Here is a 16,689-nt window from a genome sequence, read left to right as displayed (position 1 = left end):
AGTTGTCCAAAGTTGTCATACATGTCTTGCCCTAGCTGCGGGTCTCTGGATGCCTTCCAGTCTTATCTCTCCGTTGGCAGCAGTGTAAGACAGTGGCTGGCACTCTCGTATTTGGCAGCCTCGGTGTGTTTGTATTTTATGCAGTGGGAGTGCGCCAAGATCTGACCCCGAAGAAATTTAATTTGAGAAGAACAGAAGACGGCTACATTAAAGCCTTGTCCTTGGCCATCAATTTGAAAGCACAATCCTTTCTAGATGAAGATAGAGAAGCCAATTTGAGTGTGTTTTCCAAGCTGCTGCATGTCGGCCTTGTCATTATTCCCTCTACAACGTGCAGAATAGCTTACAATTTCGTTAGTGTAGATGTCTGTCTTACAATAGTGTCATTGTTCACAAACCTCAGAGAATGGTTTGGGTTTTTTGTTTTTTTGTTTTTTTTTAAATGTAGATTGTAAGCCCACATAGAGCTCACAATGTACATTTTTCCCTATCAGTATGTCTTTGGAATATGGGATGGAAATCCATGCAAACATGGGGAGAACATACAAACTCCTTGCAGATGGTTTTTTGTCCTTGGCGGGATTTGAACACCAGGACTCCAGCGCTGCAAGGCTGCAGTGCTAACCACTGAGCCACCGTGTGGCCCCTTGTTTGGGTTTTTTTTTTTTTTTTGTCTGCCTATTGCTATAAACTATGCTGCGCTTTTATTATAATATGCAATTTATGTTACTTTATTATAATGTCTAATGTTCCTAGACAATGGGAACACTAGCCCCAGAAATGTATAAGGGAGAAGTGCTTGTTATTTCTTTTATTAGGATTTATTTATCAAGCATTTTACATTAGATGGGTTTCCAGGATTCAGAGCAACCTATGGATCAGCTGAGGGCGGGTACACAACTGCACCCGGTCTCCACTTTAGGCAATCCACCAGGTTTCCATCTTCTGCTCAAGAAACTGGAACAGGGGACGGAAACCTAGCGGTCAGTTTTCAAAACCATTCACTTGAATGGGTTTGCAAAGTGACCACCCGTGTGTGTCTTCTGCTTCACCGCGGCAAAACCAAAATTTTTTTTGCACGGACACAAAGTCCGTGTCCGATTTTGTGTCCGTGCAAATAAAACCAGTTTCACAGCAGAGAGGCTGCATACGGACATCAGCGGTTTGCTTTAAAAACTCATTGAAATGAATGGATTCTTAAAGTGTCCACCGGCAAGCAATTTTGCCTGACTTTTCGATGGACTCTCAAAGGGCGGACAGCAGAATTAGTGTGAATGCTCCTTATGACTTCACTGGTCCATCTCCCGAAACTGCTGAGGCCACTGATTGGTCTGAGCATTTTAGCATTCACACCCGGCATGCAACTCAAATGCAGGTACTAGGGACAAGTAAATATGCCTTTTTTTTCTTATTATTCTGTCCATTCCAAATCCTGGACAACCCCTTTTAACCATCAAACTGTTGCAAACAGAAATAAGTAGATGCGTGCTCAACATAGAACACAACCACCTAAAGAGCCAAATAGAGGTTAAGAGTGGCTAGAACCTGGCATCCTTCCCCACCGTAAACCCCAAAGAAGGGGTAAAAAGGAATGGGGTATTCTAACCCTGCGGACGATGCAAGAACCCCTAGCGAATAAGGATGGCTTTATATTTAGATGACTACTGGTAAACCACCCAGTAAAGCCAGAAGTGGAGTAACTTTTCCGGAAGGTGAGAGGTTATGTCTGTTTTACACCTAATATCATTGTATTTTCCATATTTTTTTTTTTTTTTTTGTAACCACGTTCTGTAATAAGGAGGTGTGGGATGCTGCCACCTGACAGTAATAAGGTGGCAGACAATGGAAGACTTGATAGGAATGTCGCTCTGATGCATTTGGAAGAATGCCGGAGAGAATGGTATGGGGAAAGAGTAAACCCTCCACCCCTCCTTCCAGAAAGGCTGTGTCTTCTGCAGACTGGCATCTCCAGCACCGAGAGGAGACCAAGAGGATCATGACATGTAATTTGGAGGTTACTTAATACCATCTGGTCGATATTTTTTAACCTGCTCTCTGCAAGCTGTGTGTAAAACGATAAAGTCTGGAGATCTGCTACTCAGAAAGCAAAGAGTTCAAGTCGCCCTCCCATTTAGTTAGAAAATAATAATAATTTTATATAACTGCGAAATATTCCAACTTGTTTTTCAATGACTTTTCATTGTTTTTGTTGTCTTCGGTGTTAAGATCACACTACGGCAGTTTAACCAATTGCAGAAGTTCAGGTTCCTGTTGCGAAATCTGTATATAGTTTATCAGTTTGGGGAAAGATTCACGAGATACTCTATCTAAAGGTCACTTTACTTTGGTATATTTCTGCCCAGAAAACATAGTTGTCATGTACAGGGAACGATTGCTAATACAGCTAACAGTGGTAATACGTCAACACACATAACAGATATGATCAGCTGACAAATGAGCATTTTGTAATAGGAAGCAGGTATGGAAACACTGTGTTAACTGGTTTTACTTTGGGCTACTCCTGAGGGTGTTGGCTAAGTGGTCCCCTGGTTTTCACCCTTTAACGCCTATACAGGATTCTAGTATTCTCTGCAAAGGACCACCCAGTTGCTACCTCTGAATAGTCCTGATGTTGGTGGCACCTGAGCCAGGGTGGGTCAAGCAAGAGCGTAGAACTAGTCAAGGTACTGGCCAAGGTTAGGGCAGGCAGAGTTTGTGCAAAAGAGTAATCCAGGCAGAGGACAGAACAGGTGACACAGAATCAATACAGTGATGAAAGTATGGATCAAATATGGACAGAGAAATTGTGCAAATGCTAGTACCTAAGAATCAGATAAGGACATCGGCAAACAGGCCAAGATCAAACATAGGTATTTAGGACAGACAGCAGTAGAAAAACTCCTGATCTGGGGACCTGCAAGCTAGAAACATGTTCCTGTGAAGGAGACAGCTTTATATAGTCCATGAGGTGCAGGTGATTGGGTGGGATCAAAAAGCAAGGTTATAGGGTTTTAAAGGGCCAGCACACCCTAAATTCAAATACAGAATCACAATGCCGATGGGCAGAAAGAGAATGCTGGCAAGTGTGGACAGGTGGCGTTACATATTTGCTTGTTTATTGCAGACTTATTTTACATTATGAACACTCATCTAAGGCTGGGTTCACACCAGCATTGGAACTACGATCGGGAAATCTGTTCCCTTCTCCGCATGAAAAATGCAGAGAAAAGCCCTGCAAGTACCATTTTTCTCTCCGCATTTTTCGCCTTTTTTGGGTGGAAACCCAGCGGACCCCATTATAGTCTGTGAATAACCACTATTTTAAGTGTATCAGTGTACCGTTCGGGGGGTCCCCAAATGGACTCCCCCAAATGGAAACGCGAACACATATGTGAACCTAGCCTTAGACAGCTGTTGATAGGACAGCTATTCACTAATTCCTCCCCTTCGTACATGCATGCTTGACTTGGCCAAGTGTGCATGTGCTGTCAGTAATGAGAGGGAGAGTAAGCCACTATCAGAGAACAAAGGACCGGGCATGGTGACATCCAACATTCCCTTCAGGTCATGTTGACAAAGCTTGCTCTGTGCCCTGGACAAGTCTTAACAGCCTGTAGGAGCCAGCTCCACAATTTAGAAACCATCAGTGGCTTCCTATCAGGCTAGCTTCAATAGTTGATGTTTTACCCCTCTAGTATTTAGAATATAGCTCCTGTTGTAGTCACATTGGAGCTCTCCCTTCTACTTGTATAAATTGCCTATGTAACACTTCCCACTTTCTAGTGGTTAGGTCATATTCACACTGTACAACTGCAGTAGGTAACTATGCTTATATGTGGTTATACTGTAGGACAGTAATAGTGGGATCATTACCCAAACTTGTGAATTTCCCCTACAAGTTGTCACGCGGGCCTCTGTTAGCGTACTAGTCAGAACCACTCCCCATCCTTGGTATTCACAGTCACAATCCCACCTTCATCAAGTAGTCACAGGTACAATCCACCCGCCCCAGTCTATAAGATCTAACCGAGCTGGATGCTATCAGTGACATCTACAGATCACACACCAGGAGACATTGTTTCTCCTACAATGTTATCTGACATTTATCTTATTTACTTATGGCTTGAGGTCAGATTCTGCATTGAAGAATTCTGCAAAAAAAAATGCTGGGTTACGCTCAAGGTGCAGCATTGACGGGATTGATTGTTTCATTAACCTCTAAGTATCAAGATTTGACTTTCTTTTCTGTTGACTTTGAGATCATTTTCACTATTTGACATGTACCAATAACATTTAAACAATTTAAAAAAAAAAAATCTCATACCCATATATTTTCTGCAAATACCACTTAATTTGTGGGTAAAGGGCTGCCGTAAGAAAAGCCTCACTATGCAGCTTGCTTTCAGCTCTGATAAGTCCAGCGATAACTGTGCCGTCCTGTGCAGGCTGCAGAACTGAGTTGTGAACCAGGAAGTGGAGGGGAGAGGAGACCAGAGGACAGGTGAAATCCTGAGATGGGAAAACCCTGCCAGGTTAAGGCCACCACCGAAAAACTGCGGAAGAAATGCACCGCTTTTTTTTTCTGCAGCACTTTTGATAGAACGTCCATAGACTTTTCCTGCTTTTATTATACCTATATGGAAAATGCCAGCGTTTCCTTAGGTATAATTGACATGCTACATGTTACATGCATATTTTTTAAATCGCAGCATCCCGCTGCGGATTGTTTCTGCAATATGTGAATGGGATTAGCCAGAATCCCATCCACTTTGCAGGTACTGTAAACGCAGCATTTTCACAACATGGGGCCCCGGCCTTAAGGTTATCTACACATTAGAAAAATGTTGGTGGGATCTGCTGACCATCTAATGATTTAGAATGTTTTAGAGATATGCAGACATTCAGCAGCTTTTTAGCAGTGTGTGGCCTGTGAGATCAGGACAGAAGGAAGCAGAACACTGGTTAAAGACGCTGCTAGAACCCCCCAGGTCCATCATCACCAATCCCGGAGGACAGTTAAGTAAATTACTGCTCCCTGGGCAACCCATGAGGACACAAAGTCTGAGTGCTGCTGCAAAAAACACTTGGGATCAGATGGGTTTTGCTGCGGTACACCTGCAAGGCCTGCGGCGTTTAGCCATTGTATCGCAGCAATTGAAAGCTGCAGGTGAAACCCGAAGCTGTAATTGACAAGCTATGGGTTCTTCAACGCTTGTCACTTTGCGCTTTAGATTTTAGTTACAGCATGTGAATATGGTTTATTTAAGCACGATCTGCTATGCCGCTACTGTACATCGCAGCAGGTTAGCCACGGGTCAGTTTACAGCTGTTAATCTGCTACGATTTCTTCTTGTGTGGCCCGAGCATAAAACAGGAAAATTCTTTCTACATTTGGCTTAGATGTTTGGTATCATTATGCAAACCTGATGCTCGATCATGATACAGTATTACGTATTACAAGATGGCACCCGTCAAGCGCTGCACCAGCTCCTCAGTCAGGGGACATCCCGCTAACATTTAATTAGAGTTTTATATAGAGAGCGGTATTAAAAGAGATTATGAAAAATGATCTCTGCACCGTCATGAATTACACCCAGCCTGGCACTGCCAGGGCTCAGAACGTTGTTTCCTGGCATTTCTTTGTGTCTCTAATATCTTTGATTTGTGTAATCTGCCATGCGCTCTCTACATGTCTCTCTCATCCTGATTAACCACCCCCCAGACCTTCCCAATTCACCGGGGCTCTTTGGCTGGTTGATTTCTCTTTCTTTCTGTTTTTCCTCCTTGCATACCTGAAATAAACCTTGGCAATGTTACAGTGAAGAACTTGTTCATCCATCATCCGGGCTGCATCTCCTTTGGGGCCCTGCAGCAGGATTAAGTACTAATTTATGTGTGTTGCGGGTCAATGCATCAAATGCTCCTAATTACCATTCCCGGTTACAGGAAGTCAGGCATATTCTGGGATGCTGCACCCTAATACTATCTACCGTCTACCTATGATCTACAGTGACCCCAATTTTATATACAGTATGTATATATATATATATATATATATTTACATGTTTTTATTGGGGTCTTTTTGTTGTTGTTTGTTTTCTTTGCTGCATGACATTGCACAGCTCCAATACACTAAGTGCAATGGTTGCTTAGCAAGAAATGCAGAACAAGTGGATGGTCGTGTGATGGCAGGATCTGACTACACCGGACATAGATCTCCATTATAGCATCTAATTGGAAGCTATTTAGATTTTGACAAGCTACAGGAAAGAAAATCCTAACGTGACCATTGAAAAAACTTTGCCAGAGAGGGCGCTGTTCTTTTCTGAATGGCTATTGGATATTGTCAGTTTTACAGACTGATCTAAGGAACAGAAAAAGACGGTTATGTGTGAGCAAATGCTGGTTGTCTGCTTACATGTTAGTTCCTGGAGGAGGAAAATGTATTGGATTTAGCGTTTGGCCAAATTGGAGAATAGCTGTAGACATTGGCACCTGGCTGAGAAGACTCGAGGTAATAAATGGCAGCTCAGAAAGATTCCCTTTAATAAATGAAGCAATCACGAGATATAGGTTATATTATACACAGTCCAGTCATATTAATGTGACCACCGCCTACTTTTGACGTCAGCGTTAAATAACCAACCACAGAAGGGCACGTGTCATCAGCCATCTGGTTGCACTCATCATTGTGGAAGGCACGATGGATCAACACACGTATGCATCTATCCTTGCGGACCATGTTCACCCCTACATGCAAAATGTTGTTCCTCAGGATGATGGCATCTACCAGCAGGACAATGTGACGTGTCATAAAGCTCGCAGTGTACGTGCGTGGTTCGAGGAGCACCAGGATGAGTTTACCGTACTCCCTTGGCCAGCAAATTCCCCGAACTTGAACCCAATTGAGAATCTGTGGGACCACCTCGATCGGGTTGTTCGCGCCATGGATGTTCAACCACGTAACCTAGCGCAGCTGGAGTCAGCATGGCTCAATATCCCAGTGACATCATCACAACATCCCCTCTGTTCCTGCACGTCTCGCAGCGGTCCGCTCTGCCAAAGGTGGTTATTCTGGATTTTGACAGGTGGTCACATTAATGTCACTGGACTGTGTAATATAGGCTTGCAACCATAGTGCTGTAATGCTCATAAATACCTTTCTAGATATGTTATGGAGAAAAGTTAGAACAGAGCACATTAGTATTGCAGAGGTGACTAAGCATGGCCCCCTGCCTCTTAGCACGCCCATATGTCCATGATTCCATGACTATTCTATAGCGCTTTGATTGGTTCACAAAGTAAGCACAAATTTGGACGAAAGCAATGTCAATCAAAGAAGGATGAAGATATTCTTGTAGCTCCTAAAGAGAGGTTTAATATCCGCTATTTTAACAACATACTGGAGAATTACTCTTCAAGCTAATTCCTTTAAGGCGACTTCAATGTGGAGCTAGATTTTAAGCCTGTTCTCTTGTTTGTTTCCCAGGGCACAGTTCATCCAACATGTTCTGTAATTGTTTGATTTGTTTGAGTACAAGGAAATCCGTGTTGCCTGCGTGTGAAAAGGGAATAGAGCCAATTCAGGAAATATCAGCGTTTCCTGTTGTGGAGTGGTGCACTTATCTCTCAGCGCTAACATGTGCTTCATGGCTCGATTGCTTTTTATATACTTTAAAAAGTTTTTTTGGGGGGATAGTATAATGTTCCGAACATATTTAAATGTAGTTCCTTATTCATGCGATGTCCGGATAATCTATATTATTTGTATTGAGGAAAACAAGGAACATCCCCTTTAAATTCTAAAATTGTATGCATCAGGGAGGACCCCTACTATGTAAATGGCAGGGTGGCACAAGACCCAACAAACTAAGATAACAACATATAATGATCACTTATCATTAAAATAAAGACAATGACACCAGTTTCTTGTGGTGTTCTAACTTTAATTCAATAAATAAATAAACCAATAAATTAATAACTTCAAATAAATAAATATCATCAATAAACAATCAATAAATATTAAACCATATAAGCCAACACCAAATAAAATTTATTCAAACTTTATTAAACTCCAGTCGTCCCAGCAATAGCTGGGAGACTAAAACCCCACTAATAAGCATCGCGACAAGTCCAGGTTTTAAATAAAATAGGGGGTTAGAGGGCGGGTGTCCGCACGTCCAGCTGATCTTGAAGACTGACAGGTAACTGATATTCGAGATGAGCGAGTACTATTCGAAACTCCCGTTTCGAATAGCACGCACCTATAGGAATGAATGGAAGCAGCCGGCACGCAGGGGGTTAAGCCGCTGGCCGCCTGCAAAGTCTGCGTGTCTTTGATTATCCCCTGATCCAAACCCTATTAATAAACTTATTAAAATTTTAACCATTTGTGGGACTGTGCCACCATGAGTCCCCAGCGCTATTCAGCCCTTTAAGGACTTTGACATTCTGCAGCTTTCTATGTATTGTAATACAAAGAACTTGAAAAGCCAAACTGTTGAAAACTCAAAATTGAAGTAACTACATGTAGGATTTAGCTGTCCACTTGAAAAATCGGACATCTTTGTAAATGGACACTTAAGGACAGGCACGGGCAGTAAAGGACACTGCATGGCGTCCCATTTAAAACAATGCAAATTGTGAATGGACACAGCTAGTGTCCGATGCGAAAATCTTCCCCGGACAGTAGCATCGGACACTAGCTTTCGGACACCGACGCTAGTGTGAACCCTGCTTAAGGCTGTGTTCACATCTGCATGGTGGGTATTTTTTCTTTTGCCGCTATCAGTTTAGAACAAAAGGCTCTGTGTGTAACCATTGTTCTCCGCTGTTTGTGTCTCCCGATAGACCCAAAGGATCAAGAGCCTGGCACTAGTGTGAATCTAGCGTAAGGCTGCTATTAGACTGTAGTGGAAAACGTGAAAATTGCAGGATATTTAATAATTGATTACACCTAAAAATTGCAGGATACTGTACTTTTTTTTGGGGGGGGGGGGGGGGTTAGGTTTTTTTTAAAGACCTTCCACCGCATTTAAGTTCTTAGCATCTGCTAGCAGGAGCCCCTCCACTGTAGCCTCCACCGTTCCTGAGCAAGCACAGTTAGTTTTGGTGCCTTGTGTGCTATTTGAGCTATGTAATGTCAGAAGGGCAGTGTCAGGCGGGGGGATAGATGCCACCAATAAGAGGTTCAGAATCCCACCCCTTGTCTGCTCCTGCCTGACACCATGCTCTTGACAGTACAGAGCCTAAATAGCATATCAGGCACCAAAATTAACAGCATTGACTGTTAGTGGATGGTGAGGTCTAGAGTAAAACATTGTAACTGTACCAGAATCAGTGAAGCAGTGCCTATTAAATTATACAGAGCTGGACTATTTGGGGGTTGGTGAACGTCCACCTTTAAAAATAAAATCATCAAAAACTTCAAGTTTTTTCTCCTCCTAAAACCTTGGTTTAAATTAACTGGGCATTTTTGGTGACACATTCCCTTTAAGTACAGAATGGTAAGCTTTCAGATAATCTCTTTATTGCTTGTACGTATTGGTCTTTTCCTCTGACTTCAGGACTTTGGCAGAAGTACAGAATTGCAGGATTTCCAAAACTCCCAGTGCTACTTAGTCTGTCTGATAAAGATGAATGTTTCAGATTCCTATGATATAAGTCACGTTTGGTGCTGGGTTATTGTCAATTATCGTACAGTTTATGAATAATGTATACCTTATACAGCTTCACAATGTTGCAGCACATTAAAAGCCTAAAATTTAGTTGTTCTGTTGCAGGTTTCTCTCCCCCCTCCCCTCCCCTTCACTGATTAATGGCCTGAAGAATAGTATATTTTCTAAATCCCCAAGCTGCCTTCCAGGATGTTTAACTAGAGATACTGAGCTCCACCCGTCCTAATGGATGTGAAACCTGAAGTCACAATGCTGGTGCATTACTACAGTACCTTGCTAGATACATATAAACCAGGTGGATTATGAAAAGCAGACAGAATTATAACTTAAATGGAGGGTTATACTGCCTTAATGGTATTTTCTCAGATTTAGATATTGATGCCTTGTCCTAAGGATAGGTCATGAATATCTGGGAAGTGAGTGATAAGTATGGTGTACAGTATTCACCTCTCTTAGGACTAATGCATTGCAGTGACATGGTGTGCGCTGAGAAAGTCAGGGAGTATTGAGAATCATAGTCGCATCTCACTCCCTGGGACCCCATACTGTGGGGGTGAGAGACATTATACTGTGTGAGGGCAACAAGAAAGCGGCATACTGTACGTGAGTGCACTAAAGGGGAAAATATACTGTGTGGGTCACTAAGGAAAGCATTGTACTTTGTGGGAGCACTAAGGAGAGCATTATACTGTGTGTGGAGGGCTATACTGTGTCTGAGCACTAAGGAGAGCCTTATACTGTGTGGGGAGCGCTATACTGTGTCTGAGCACTAAGGAGAGCATTATACTGTGTGGAGAGCGCTATACTGTGTCTGAGCACTAAGGAGAGCCTTATACTGTGTGGGGAGCGCTATACTGTGTCTGAGCATTAAGGAGAGCATTACACTGTGTGGGGAGAGCTATACTGTGTCTGAGCACTAAGGAGAGCATTATACTGTGTGGTGAGTGCTATACTGTGTCTGAGCAGTAAGGAGAGCATTATACTGTGTGGGGAGCACTATACTGTGTCTAAGCACTAAGGAGAGCATTATACTGTCGGGAGCGCTATACTGTGTCTGAGGACTAAGGAGAGCATTATACTGTGTGGGGAGCGCTATACTGTGTCTGAGCACTAAGGAGAGCATTATACTGTGTGGGGAGCGCTATACTGTGTCTGAGCACTAAGGAGAGCATTATACTGTGTGGGGAGCACTATACTGTGTCTGAGCACTAAGGAGAGCATTATACTGTGTGGGGAGCGCTATACTGTGTCTGAGCACTAAGGAGAGCCTTATACTGTGTGGGGAGCGCTATACTGTGTCTGAGCACTAAGGAGAGCATTATACTGTGTGGGGATCGCTATACTGTGTCTGAGCACTAAGGAGAGCCTTATACTGTGTGGGGAGCGCTATACTGTGTCTGAGCACTAAGGAGAGCATTATACTGTGTGGGGAGCGCTATACTGTGTCTGAGCACTAAGGAGAGCATTATACTGTGTGGGGAGCGCTATACTGTGTCTGAGCACTAAGGAGAGCCTTATACTGTGTGGGGAGCGCTATACTGTGTCTGAGCACTAAGGAGAGCATTATACTGTGTGGGGAGCGCTATACTGTGTCTGAGCACTAAGGAGAGCCTTATACTGTGTGGGGAGCGCTATACTGTGTCTGAGCACTAAGGAGAGCATTATACTGTGTGGGGATCGCTATACTGTGTCTGAGCACTAAGGAGAGCCTTATACTGTGTGGGGAGCGCTATACTGTGTCTGAGCACTAAGGAGAGCATTATACTGTGTGGGGAGCGCTATACTGTGTCTGAGCACTAAGGAGGGCATTATACTGTATGGGGAGCGCTGTACTGTGTCTGAGCACTAAGGAGAGCATTATACTGTGTGGGGAGCACTATACTGTGTCTGAGCACTAAGGAGAGCCTTATACTGTGTGGGGATCGCTATACTGTGTCTGAGCACTAAGGAGAGCCTTATACTGTGTGGGGAGCGCTATACTGTGTCTGAGCACTAAGGAGAGCATTATACTGTGTGGGGAGCGCTATACTGCGTCTGAGCACTAAGGAGGGCATTATACTGTATGGGGAGCGCTGTACTGTGTCTGAGCACTAAGGAGAGCATTATACTGTGTGGGGAGCACTATACTGTGTCTGAGCACTAAGGAGAGCCTTATACTGTGTGGGGAGCGCTATACTGTGTCTGAGCACTAAGGAGAGCATTATACTGTGTGGGGATCGCTATACTGTGTCTGAGCACTAAGGAGAGCCTTATACTGTGTGGGGAGCGCTATACTGTGTCTGAGCACTAAGGAGAGCATTATACTGTATGGGGAGCGCTGTACTGTGTCTGAGCACTAAGGAGAGCATTATACTGTGTGGGGAGCGCTATACTGTGTCTGAGCACTAAGGAGAGCATTATACTGTGTGGGGAGCAAAATGGAGAGTATTATACTGTGTGGGGAGCACTATGAAGAACATTATACTGTATGGGAACACTATGGAGAACGTCATACTGTGTGGGGAGCACCTACATCCCTGCTTATATTTACTGTACATGTTTTAGTCTAGGTAGATATTTATTTTATTTCCTGTTTGACTGTTTTTATCTTTTCCTTTCGCAGTTACAAATAAGAGACCCTCACAAGTCTACATTACCAAGGTTAAACAATTTGAGGGCTCAACTGGTTTTGTGAGAAGATCTCAGTGGACTCTAGATCAGCTCAGACAAGTAAATGGTATTGACCCCAATCGGGTAAGTTTTTTTTTTTTGTCTTTTATGCCTTTTTATACCCTCGAATGCCACTCTTTTAGAGGATTTTAAGAGCTCATGAGGATATCCCTTTTCTATATACGGTACCCTATTAGGGAATATGGGCATCTCCCATTTGGGATCAGATCTGTGAGATAGGACCTGGGAATAACATCTTATCTCCCCTTTAGCTGCATTTTGAAAGGGATTGTCTGAGATGAGGCTACTCCTTTTAAAACTGCATAGTAAAGATAGAATTTTGCAACTAGGATAGAAATGACTGCAAAGCTTCCACTTTGGTCTGCAGGTTTTAAGACTGACGTTTGTTTATATGATGTGACTATTTTCAGCAGCAGAGCTTGTAAATGTCTGCTATTGGAAAGTGACCTCTAGTGGCAGACTACATGGTTACTGCTCGCACTAAAGAAATTACATTTTTAGGCTTGAAAACACAATCTACTCTACAAGCAAGAAACCCCTTCCTGCTAAACCCATAAATATTTTGAGCAGGAGAATAAATCAGTGCTATATTATATATAGTTATGGGGTTACGGTATTTATTCATGGGAAGGGGGGAGCACTTTTTAGTACTAATGAATTTACAAATATGGAAAAGTTCTTATTAAAAGACAATTTGTAGAAGTATCAAAGTGTGCGGGTGTATAAGACAGTGAGGGGGTCGGTTTAAATAGCAGTGCGCCTTGTTTTATACTCCCTAAAACAGCTTTCATACGGTACCAAGATAAAAGTTCTAGCTGTAAAAAATATTATATATGTTTTTGTATGGCAAATATCGGATCTTTAAATATGGTGCTGCAAAGTTGTTGAACGGAAGCTAAATATGCTGTGTCTCCACTATTTTGTACAACAGACATCATGCAGTAATGCCCACGTTCCAGTTTTGTTTCTAGAAAAGCAAGATGACAAGCAATAGGAATTACATTACAACTTTCATAGGGATTTGCAACTTGTTTACCAGACTGATGTACACAGTGCAAAAAGTACGGTAAATGTCTGCTTTGACAAGAGGGGCATCAATTTGTCTAAGACACAACACAGATTAGATAGTAGAGACACACACATACATTTGTAGGAGGTGTAACTGAGTAAGGGCAGGTTCACACCTGCACCCGGTCTCCACTTTGCAGGTTTCCGTCTTTTGCACCGAGAAACTGGACAGGAGACGGAAACCCGGCAGTCAGTTTTCAAACCCATTCATTTGAATGGGATTGCAAAGTGAGCGCCCATGAGTGTCTTCTGCCTCTCCATGGCGAAACTGTTTTTTTTAACCGGACACAAAGTCGGACATGCAGGACTTTGTGTCCGGTTAAAAAAAAAAAACGGTTTCACTGCAGAGACCAGAAGACACTCACGGGCGGACACTGACTGCCGGGTTTCCATCTCCTGTCCAGCTTCTCGGGCAGAAGAAGGAAACCCACAAAGCGGAGACCGACAGCACAAAGTAGATTTATTGTTATTTAATGGGAAATTCTAATATTTCCTAGATAAATATGACGCGAGATGGGACAAGGTCTTCTTCAGATCACAGTCTAACCCATCTATGAAGACAGTTTACAGGACAGGGCGAATTCGGATCTTTGTAAATAGGTCATTCATTTCTGTGGACAGGTGTTCATAACTGGTGCTGTAACACTTCCTAGCTCCTGTGTACTTTACCCGTCACACCTATTTACTGGAAACCTAACACAGATGTCATATGACATATGGAGCTAGAGAGCCAGCACCACTCAGTGTATACTCTATAAATCTCAATGCTTAAAAGGGTTGTCTGGTTTTACCTAAAAATGGGCCAGGAAGGTATAGAGCAGATTCATTTACTCTGTCTGCATTTCCTAATTTTCACTGCGCGAGTTTGTGCTCTGCTGTAAAATGTGACTGTACTATTTGATCAATATGGAGAATTTCCCATAGGACTGATTCAGTCTTGATATGTATCTGCAAAGTCTAATATTCAGCTGAAAAATACAAAGTCAAATGGAGTATAAAATGTAAGAGTACCGTCTCAGTACAGCGCTCTACGGTAGACCCATATAGAAGTCAAAGGCAAGTCGTCTGATGCCTTCACCACCACCGATTGTGAGCATAGGACTTCCCTTAAATATAAAATGATGACCATGTATACGTGAATATAATAAACTGAAAGGGCTTGTTCACACTGGGCAAGAGGGGAAGGATTTTGACGCCGAATGCACCTCAAAATCCGCCCCATCACAATAGAGGTCTATGTAGACCCCTAACGTTCTTTTTTCCGTGAGCGGTTTGTTCCCGCTCACGGAAAAAAGAAATGAGCTGCCTTTTCTTCAGGCGGATTCTGCAGCTGATTCAGCCGTGGCGTCCACCTTGTGACACCACCCTCCGGTCTAGGCCCATTCATTTGGGCCTAATCCGGAGCGAAAAGCCGTAACGGAATGTGTTCACATGGAGCCCTCGTGTATCTTATTACAGAAATATCTTTCCTTCTTTCCTTTATCAGGCTGAATACATTTTTTACACAGAAGTCTATGGAGGGTGAGGAGGAAGGGGCATAAAAAGACACAACTATAACTGCAGTTTCTGAACTGCTATACTATAGGCGGGAGAGCTCTTTTGACATTGCTGTATATTCAAGAAAAGAGTCTACCAGTGCAGAGAATGAAGCAATAAATCCCCCCTCCTCCTTTCCTCTCCATAGACTTCTTTGTGTGAGGTGAATATAAAGATGGATCCTACACAAATAATCAGTATGGATTGGTGTGCGGTAGCAGGGGTGAACCTACCTTTTTTGCCGCCCGAGGTGGACGACAGAAAGCCGCCACCCCCCACCCCACCCCCGCCGGGAGGAGGGGGTGGAACGAAAGGGGTGGAGCGGCGTTAGCAGGCAGGGAGAGGACCTGCTCTCTGCCTGAGTGTGAGGGGAGGCCGCTGGAGCAGCGCTGCGTCCACAGGGCCTCCCCAATCCACCGCTCGCTTCCCGTGCCGGGCTGCCGAGACGGTGATGCTAAGCCAGTCCAGGACAGCTTGTCCTGGACTGGCTTAGGTAAGCAAAAATGCTGCCCCCCCCCCCCTCCCCGGGGGCCCTGGCGTAGCGCTGCCTGAAGCGGTCGCTTCAGGTCGCCTCATGGGAGGTGCGGCGCTGTGCGGTAGTAGCGATCATTGATCAGACACTTATTCCCTATCATGTAGATATTGTAGGTATTGTTAAGGGAAAACTTTTTTAATATGGCCCATTTGCACAAGGCATTGGCTAGAAAGAAAACGATAGCATGGCTGTTGTATTCTCTTATCCTGATTTTTGTTTGCTTATTCTTTTGTAGGAGTCTCCAGAATTTGACCTTCAGTTTGACAATGCCTCTGATCAATGGATGGCAAGTTCCGGCTCAGAGAAATTCACCTTCTTCCAGATCCTGCATCACACGTGCCAGAGATATCTCTCCGAGAGAAAGCCGGAGTTCATCAATTGTCAATCCAGACTTTTCTCCGGTGAGTGTCAGGCAGTTTTCTATGCTCCAGTATCCAAATCCGGTAAGGACATGCACATGGACCCTCACTGTACATACAGCATCTAAGTGGTACTGCGTCCATAAGAATATACAGGTGGCCCCTGACCTCTTAAAGGGCATATCTCCAGGATAGATGTGATAGATGTGAGCTGGGTGATCCGATTCTGGAAATAGGGGCTGGTGTCAGAGATGGCAATTGCATCTGTCAGACATTTGTGGTATATCCTGTGGACATGCACTGAATGTCTAAGTTAAGAATACCACTTTAAAGAGAACCTTTCACCACTTCCACCAATTAAATCTTTATACCATCTGTTAATAGGCTCTGCCCCACTGATTCCCGCATTCCCGCACAGTCTTTACCTCCCCCACCATTCCTGAGCAACAAGCACAGTTAGTCAATTATTGCTGCAGGTTTTACCTATGGATTTCAGCCTTTACAATGCAAGTACTTGCCAAGAGAGATTTATATACCATAAAAATCTACATGCTGGGAGTTTAGTTTTAGGAATTTGGAATTCTGGTTATCAAAGGATCAGGGCAGCTCTATCCACAAGATTATATAATTCCCTATACTCTAGAAAACTGGTATAGAGGGAAGATGTAGAGGTACACATATGGAGCAAAGTCAAACGTTAACCTCGAACCCTGATCTTGAAAATTGAAATATGCAGCAGTTCCTGCCTGGCCACTTCATAAATCTGTCAGTTCCTGCCCCAGTTGAACCATTTATTAAGATTAGTGTATGATATGCCAGACTTAATACATTTGCCCCTATCTGT

General features: G+C 43.4%; 1 protein-coding gene across 1 annotated transcript in view; it reads left to right on the top strand.

The window, feature by feature from the left end:
- Positions 1–16,689, top strand: part of STXBP6 (syntaxin binding protein 6) — a 52,067-nt gene that overhangs the window by 33,081 nt on the left and 2,297 nt on the right. Inside the window, exons 3-4 of the mRNA XM_075283014.1 lie at positions 12,280–12,410; positions 15,722–15,887. Of these exons, the coding sequence (XP_075139115.1) occupies positions 12,280–12,410; positions 15,722–15,887 (297 nt within the window). The remainder of the gene's footprint in view (positions 1–12,279; positions 12,411–15,721; positions 15,888–16,689) is intronic.

Source organism: Leptodactylus fuscus, chromosome 7 (assembly GCF_031893055.1).
Source record: "Leptodactylus fuscus isolate aLepFus1 chromosome 7, aLepFus1.hap2, whole genome shotgun sequence".
In the NCBI taxonomy this organism is placed as follows: Eukaryota; Metazoa; Chordata; class Amphibia; order Anura; family Leptodactylidae; genus Leptodactylus; species Leptodactylus fuscus.
This window is presented reverse-complemented; position numbering and strand designations above follow the sequence as displayed.